This window comes from Populus trichocarpa, chromosome 4 (genome assembly GCF_000002775.5).
Source record: "Populus trichocarpa isolate Nisqually-1 chromosome 4, P.trichocarpa_v4.1, whole genome shotgun sequence".
In the NCBI taxonomy this organism is placed as follows: Eukaryota; Viridiplantae; Streptophyta; class Magnoliopsida; order Malpighiales; family Salicaceae; genus Populus; species Populus trichocarpa.
In genome coordinates this window covers 14,329,655-14,337,870 of record NC_037288.2, presented here as the reverse complement: position 1 = coordinate 14,337,870, position 8,216 = coordinate 14,329,655, and the positions used below count along the sequence as shown (strand labels likewise).

The window sequence follows — 8,216 nt, the reverse complement described above, 5'->3', positions numbered from 1 at the left end:
TGAGGTATAAGAGATACCTAGAACTAATATATATGTGTTTGTCATAAAACATGTACATTGAATTGACCCGCATGAGAATTTTATATGTAGAGAACACATATATCTATGGAAATGCTCACGTAACGGTTGTGTAAGTGATCCTTAGACTTGAGATCACTAAGTTATTTTATATAGAGATCCTGTTACATGATATCTTAATCGAGATAACGAAAGGGAAATGATTGGGTGTAGTATAATATTCAAGAAGATTTGGAATTAATGAATTAAAGTTTACAAAGATTCCCTCCCTCATGGAGCACGTATATGATATGCATCAAGTCATAAACGCATGTTATTCTTTTATTTGCATGATCCATCTGTGGCCGGCCAAACAAAAGAAGCAAGTTTTTTTTTAAAAGAAAAAATTAAATCAAAACATCAAAATAATGAGATTTACTTTGAAGACGCATGCCAAAATAGCTAATAACGAGGTAATTGAAAAACATAAAAGAAAACAAACAACGAAAAGAAGTAGAGGTAAATAAAAAAATAAAAAAACTGATTAAACTGAAAAAACCAAATAAACCGATTAAAAAGCTTAAGAAAAAAATTAATTCGGTTCAGTTTCGGTTTTTAAAATCTTAAACCGATTGAACCGGACCGAACCAAACCGATTCAACCAACATTTAAATTTTAAACCCACTATAAAAGAAAACCCTAAAACTAAACTTCACAATCCCTCAGCTCTTAGCCGTCTCCCTCTCTCCCAAATATCTTTCAAGTTGCCCCACTCTCACCACTCTCCTTCTCTAATTCTCTCATTATTCTTAGCTCAAGCCTTACATCACCATTTGATCCAAAATTATCATTTTTTCCTCTTTCATACTGCACACTTCATCATTATTATTTATAAACAAAAGATGAAGAGATAGAAAACATTTTTTGCATAAAATTTGTGTTTTTTCTAACTGTTTTTGCATAAAAAAGATGTGCATTTCTTCTAAGGTTGTTTTGGGTTTTTTATGAGTTGGTGAAATCCTGTTGGTCCTCTTATCATTTAGATTACTATTTTGCACTTGTATATGGCTAAAATCCTTGCCATTTAGGCCAATCAATTCGTCATCCATCTTCTCCATTTGTTGGCATGAGCTTGCCCTTCACATGAAATAGAAATGGATTATATCTGTTTTTCCAAATTATTTTCTCAATTAACCGAACCAAATCAAACCGAAAATGATCAGTTTGAACCAGTTTCGGTTTAATTTTGATTTTGAATTCAAAAAATAAAAATTCAACTTGTCTAGTTTTTTAAAATAAAAACTAAACCGAACTGAAAATGCTCACCCAAAAAAAGCATCGGTAATATTTGATCAAGGCATTAATTCACTAAACCTTTGTTCTAGTTTTACTAAAACAAGCACATCCCTCGTATCAATCAATTAATGTTGTCGATTGGATGGCAAAGGCATGTATTCATGCTTGTATTTGGGAACTATACACTCTGAAATCTATATAGAGATTCCCTCTTGACCGAAAGATAAAAAGAGGGAATCAACAAAATGGTGAAAACAGTTGAAATTTTGCCGGGGGCAAGCCTATGTATATACTAGGTTTTTTCATCACATGAGTATGATAGTCTTGTATATCTAGGTTTTTTTTTTTTCCTTTTCTTTTTTTTTTTTGCTCAGAAGAACCGCTCCCTCCCATAAACCTTTTCCCAAGTGCTGCAAGTCGCGGACTGCTGGTCTGTTAAGGCCTTCACATGTACTGCAGCTCTCTCTTCTATTCAAATATAGGCTTCTTCCTGGATAGAGGCAGAGGCAGAGGCAGAATAAAAAGAAAAACCATTAGAAATTGGACAAGTAATTAAGCAATGATCAAGCATTTTGTTGGTTCATATTAAAAATGTAAAAGAAAATAAATAAATTAAGGTGGCATGTCCTTACTTTAGCATGTAACCAGGATCAAATGGGGGGAACTCCTTGATGCAAGCTGTGTCAAGAATGGGCTGACAGTATTCATGCCAAGATATCAAATCTATTGCCTGCACTTTGATATCACACACCACACATTTGTGTTCACCAAGGCGAGCTGCCATCATGGCTTGTAGTTTACAATCAGCACACCACACCAAGTGCAAGCATGGGAAGTTGGCCCACAACATCCGACGCTCGTTGCACCCCAGGCACCTTCCTTGTGCGATGCTTGCCTTGTATTCCTGCAATTACCACCCAATATTATTTTATCATAAAACAAAATGAAGTTTAGAATACTGAATGAATAAATCTCAACTTGTTGAATCCTCACATCATAGAAATCAAATTCACGAAGAAAGTAAACAGATGAGCTATTCTTTTTTCTGGCAAGGGCCTCTAAAACCAAATGCCTTCCTTGAGGCCAGGGCTTCATCTCTTGAAACCCATTTCCTGATCCTCTTTCACCAACAGTACTCTCTTTGCCTCCATCAGAGTCACTATTTACCCACGGTCGAGCATGAAAGATTGGGTCTGGTTTCAAGAATTGAAGAAACCTCGAGTTCACACAGGGCAATTTATCTGCAGGATTATCATCAGTGATCTGAAAGGACACCCTAGTGCTGCTGCTATCATTTAAGTCATCATTCTCAATGGACACAAGAAGAGGTTCCTGAGAGCAAATGGAACCATCAGAATTTCCATTACCGCTATCACCAATTGATGTAGAATGTGAAGATGGACTGTCAATCGTAACATCTTGAAGTGGCTGCTGACAAGGAATGGGAAGGCTAGGCAGAAGTATCATATGATTGGCTGGAGTGTGATACGTAACGTGACAAAGCTCAGGGATAGATTTCATGAAGTCACTAAGCTTTGAGAAACCGAGAGAGGCATGGTCTAATTCTAGGCCAAAAAGGGCCCTGAAATCAGCTTTCACCGACGATAGAGCATATTGTCCTCCCCTCTTTGATGCTTGTTGCAAGAAGCTAGGGAGCCACCTTCTTAATGTTCTGAACCACTTAGGCATACATCTTTCATGTGTTTGAGATTCACTAGAACATGCTTTTGTTTGACCATGGATTAAAGTATCAGCCCAAGTCCTTGGCTCAGATTTTATCTCTTCTGTGGAATTACAACTAAGGATCACTTTTTCTGTCTTCTCACTTGATGTCTGCCTATTAAGCACGTCAGTTTTGGCCTTTTCCGTCTCAGTTTTCTCTTTGGGCGTTTGTGCTTGTGGAAGTTTCTCGTCAATCTGATTTCTTTCACGTTGTTGGGTTGATTTCTGGAACTCAGCTAGTAGAAGGAATTTTGGAACAGCACTTTTGATCTCAACCTGCTTACCCATAATAATAACATGGTGTGCCTCAACAGCTGCAGAAACAGATTTCTTATCTTTGAAGGTGACGAAGCCAAATCCACGAGACTGCATCTTATCTGCTGTTTGAACTCCAAGTACTGCAGCATTGTCCACCGAACCAAATTTCTCTTCAAGAATTTTTCTTAGAGAGTCTGATGCAGAAAAGGTTGGAGAAGAAAGACAAAATATAAGATAAAATTGAAGTTCTTTGGCTTACTAAATCAGCACTTGAATCTTCAGGTTAATAAGACTACATATGTAGTTGCATGAATGTGTTCGGTTTCTAACCAGAATCTACAGAAGCTGGGAGGCCTCCAACAAAAATTTTCCGTTCTAGTTGCCCTGCAGCAGGTGAATGAATCATGTATTTTCCCTGCTTCACCTGCTGTCGCTCTTCTTCAGAATGTGCATAGAAACACTTGGTGCCTCTAACACATCCACGAGGAGAATGGAAGTATTTACAGATCTCTTTGTTTGTACTCGAGCAAGTCCTGCTGTCCACAAGCAGTGGAAAATTATGAGACCAAATAAATTAAAAAATCACTATTTTATTATATGATTCTTAATTATCGGTTTATCCAAGGAGGTCACCTATTAGTAGGATTCCTTTCATCTGTCAAGGTAAAGAGTTCTTTGCAGGTCCCTTGAATTACATCACCTCCTTGTAACCATGCTGTATATTTCTGCTGAATGGGACGATTTACTGCTGATTGTGAGCACGAGATTAATGAAATGAGTGACACGAGCTTCTTTATTATGACATTTTCCCACTCAATCTAACCTTTTGAGTGTGTTAAGAATTTCAACTTACTGAGGTTAACATCAGCATTGTTTAGCATGAAACGCATGTCTTGTGACTCAGCCAAGTCTACAGGTCTCTGTTTACTGGGAATTATAATAGTTACAATAAGATGTCAGCATTAGGTTGCAAGGATCAGCATATCTTCTCATTGAGAGACACGATAAATGCTACAAAGACAATAAAAACAGATGAAATAAATGAAAATAGGTCAGTTGTTTCTAACCGCAAATTAAAGACTCCAGTGCTTGCTCCCCAGTGTAATAGAACTTCAACACAGTCCTTATAGCCATTCTTCACAGCAAAAAATAATGGGGTTTCTTCCATTTCTGTATTAGAGTTGATACAATCTGGGTCTTCCAATAGAAGGGCCTGCAGTACAGTCTTACAGGAAAATGAGCATGATAAAAAACTTCAGTTATGAAACTATCATATGTTACCAAGATGTGCTTGGAAGACAGTAAAACAGTAAAAGCAACCTGAAGAGCTGATACATAAATACCTGGAGTGCCTGTGAATTACCATTTGAAGCAGCAATATGAACAGCTGTCAAGCCCAGCTTATTTTTCTGGTTCACTCGAGCACCATGCTTCAGTAGAAGCCACATGATCCTGGAACAGAAGGCGATTTGAAGTTCAGCAAAACCAGAGTGCGTGCGTGCGGGCGTGCGCGTGTGCCTGTGCCTGTGCCTGTGCGTGTGAGAGAGAGAGACTTCATCTGCTGAGGACATGATTGCTTATATGCCTTGAGACACCAATGAAGAGCAGAGTGTCCGTCAGGATCGACATCATTTAAGTCTATGTTAGTCTTCAGAAGCAACTCAATAATGGTTTCATCTCCAGCCTGTGATTATTATCAATAGTACCTGGTTACGGATCATTTGAAAATAACGGTCCATACTGTGGACTTTTGTTAACACGGTATACTATGCTTCCTTTCTTTGAAGTTTTGAATGTGTAATACAAAGGCGATAAATTTCCCAATTAGTTTTCCTGAAATTTGTTGTATTCTTGTCTAGGATGACAGGCTAACTTGAATACAGGGAGAATTCAAGTTAAAAGGTACATAAATGACATTAATCTATATAAACGCAAGAAACAGAATGCACTGAACCTGGAGAGTATACTCGTAAAATGAAAGGAAATTAATTAGGACAGTTGATAATGTTATAGATTTTGTCACTATAAAATGACATTATAATGCAAATGACAGTCTATCAAAGACAAATACAGTGTAAGAATATAGTGATTTGGAACGTGATACAAATATCATGATCTTCTTTTGTCCCAAGCAGTTGCTAAGCATATGTTCGTTTGAGATTAGATATATTCATCTGCAAAAGTTTCACTTGCTTACTAGAATTTCAAATTGCTGCTCCGAGTCCCACTTTAAATATATGAAGACAACGCTGGAAATAAAGCTATTAATTGTAGAAAAATAAATGTTAATTCGAGACTTCACAGGCCAAGAAAAGAAAATAATGTTGGTTGAAAAAATAGTTTTTCGAAGTAAAGACATGGAAGGGGTGTCGTAACAGAATCATGTTTATACTTCATTACTCATTAATTTGAAATAGACGAATTTGTGGTGACCACTCTGAGGTAAAAGTCCCAAATGTCTAAGCCCATATGTTACAAAGTATCTAATGAGAGTACACGGTGATTCCTCTTTGTGAACCCCCTGATTTACAAAAGTGCCCACAGATCTCAATAATCAATGATTAAGTACATGTTTTTATATTTTAAAAAAAAATTAAAAAAATTATTTTTTAATTTATTTTAAAATAATATTTTTTAATATTTTTAGATATTTTGATACATTGATATCAAAAATAATTTTTAAAAAATAAAAACATATTATTTTAATATATTTTTAAATAAAAAATATTTTAAAAAATAACTATAAAAACATTTAAACACACTGTAAAAAAAAATTATCTCATCTGAAAGATACTTTTCGTACGGGATACATGTCCATTTCCCAAAATCCCATGTACCATAATGTTGCATACATTATACGGTTATTATTCATTCCACATGTTAAACAAAATGCCAAATAAAAATAAAAATCAGAGGGAATGAAGATCTATTCTGACCTGTGCAGCATGGATTAACGGTGACGGTAACTTCCTGTCCGTACAACATCCGAGACCAACAGCACCAAAGAGCTGAAGCAACTCAATCTCATAGAGCAAGAGTTTCCTTTTCTCAGCACGCTCACTCTCGCTTAGAACTGTTACCCTTTTTGCTGCCCTCAACGACGGCGTAGGGCCGCCAAGTGCCAATGCCTCTCTAATCACAGCCTCGTAAATTGTGGTCTTCTCTTTACAATCCAAAACAGCATCACGCACCGGTAAAATCGATTCATTTATTTTATCTGCTGCCACTACCAGAAGAGCAGCTAAATCAACCACACGCCCTGCTTCCGCCATTCTGTATGCCACGTCACCGATTTCCTCCGTTTTGTCAGCAAGAAGTTTTAGTGTAGTTAAATCCTGTAGAAAAGCATCAAATTAGCTTAATAAAAAAACAGAGAATTTCTTAATTTAATAAATTCCCTACTGTCCTCGAAGCTGAGACTATCCCTTAATAAATTAATAAAATATAACAAAATTGAATAAATAATATTTTCGCGTCTCTTTCCATTGTTTTCTCATTAACCAAAACGAGCCAAAGCCTTTAATAAATCATCAAATCAATGAATCTTATTTTAATAGACTTTTTCTTTTTTTCACTACAAAAAAATAAATATATTTGACTCTTTTGACTTTACTTGACCTAATTCCATGATAAATAAATACAGAAAATGCCATCAAATAATCACTTTCTACCACTTTCTCAGCAACCAAACAATATATATATATAACAAAACGTTTCAATACCTTTTCACTAATTTGAACAACCAAGTCTTCAATGGTTGAATTGTCATCCAGATCCCAAATCAGATCCTTTCTAAAATAACATAAAAAAAGTCACTGAACAAAAAATACACGGGAAGGACAGAAACAAGAAAAAGCAACATTTCTAAATAAGGTAATATCTTTCTGCAGTGTGAGATGCATCAAATAAATAACGAAAAGTTTTTACACTTTTTCCATTTTAGTTCATCAAAAAGATTAAAACGACGTGCTTTCTTTTGTTTGTTACCTGGTGTTACACAAGGACAGCTCCAGAGGTAACAGTCTGCGTCCATCTCTGCTCTCCAAATCCGTACGAGCGTGTTTTTCCAGAAGCATTTCCACACAACGCGCCGCGTTAGCAGTTGCAGCGGCGTGCAGCGGCGAGAGACCGGTTGAGTCCGGTTCATTTATCACCGGCACCGATCCGAACTCGCCGTTGAGTAGTGATGTGGCGCAGTCAACAGAATCGAAGGTGCAGCAGAGATGGAGCAGCTTGGTGATTATTGTACGTTCTGTAACAACTTTTTTTGAGAGAGAGAGTAACTGTAGTTTGTTGTCTTCTAAGACTGATTTTATCACGCTTGTTTCCAAAACCTCTGCGTTAGGGAACTCATGATCTTTACTTGAAGCTGCAGTTTTTGTTTGCTTTGAGAGGTCTGTGAGCGAGAATCTTTGTATTTCCTGCGATTTAAACTACTTTTAGTAACTTCACTAGCAATGAGAAAGGAAAAAAAATGCCAGTGATCAAAGCTTTTCTTTTCTTTTACTTTGAAAACATGAAAAATACCAAGCAAAGATTTTCCCGAGAAAACAAGAGAAAGCACGGGAGAAGAAGTCGATTTCAAGGTGATAAACTTAGATTATGACTATAATGTGAAGCATTTGAAGAGATAAGGCAGTAATGTACCAGATCCATCTCGAAACCCTAATGAGATTTCTACATGGCCATGAGAGAAATTATAGAGAATATTTTGTTTATAATGAAGGCAGAGAGAAAGAGAGACGAGAGAGAGCGTTTGGTGGAGATATTTATAGGGGTCGAATATGGTGGAGTTAGTGGATAGTGAGTAAAGACAATTATATCCCAACAAGGGTTAGGATTTTACCAGTGACTGTATGTTATGTTTTATGCATGGATGAAGTCTGTGATCTGTATTATATTGGATGTGTTTTTTTAAAATATTTTTTATTTAAAAATATATT

General features: G+C 36.4%; 1 protein-coding gene across 3 annotated transcripts; it reads right to left on the bottom strand.

Moving 5' to 3' along the window:
* Nucleotides 1-1,344: 1,344 nt before the first annotated feature.
* Nucleotides 1,345-8,014, bottom strand: LOC7472559 (uncharacterized). Of its 3 annotated transcripts, none has more exons than XM_052452021.1 (13): nt 7,921-8,014; nt 7,261-7,694; nt 6,996-7,065; nt 6,210-6,608; nt 4,827-4,957; nt 4,617-4,725; nt 4,341-4,498; nt 4,127-4,200; nt 3,907-4,021; nt 3,604-3,806; nt 2,287-3,467; nt 1,926-2,197; nt 1,345-1,783 (listed from the first exon to the last, which is right to left on the bottom strand). In XM_052452021.1, the coding sequence occupies exons 1-13, from the start codon at nt 7,927-7,929 to the stop codon at nt 1,762-1,764; spliced, it is 3,177 nt and encodes a 1,058-aa protein (XP_052307981.1). In that variant the 5' UTR covers nt 7,930-8,014; the 3' UTR covers nt 1,345-1,761. The 3 variants fall into 3 exon arrangements, with proteins under 3 accessions (XP_052307981.1, XP_052307982.1, XP_024455084.2); XM_052452022.1 differs by having other exon boundaries at nt 3,907-4,018; XM_024599316.2 differs by having other exon boundaries at nt 4,341-4,486.
* Between the last annotated feature and the right edge of the window lie 202 nt (nt 8,015-8,216).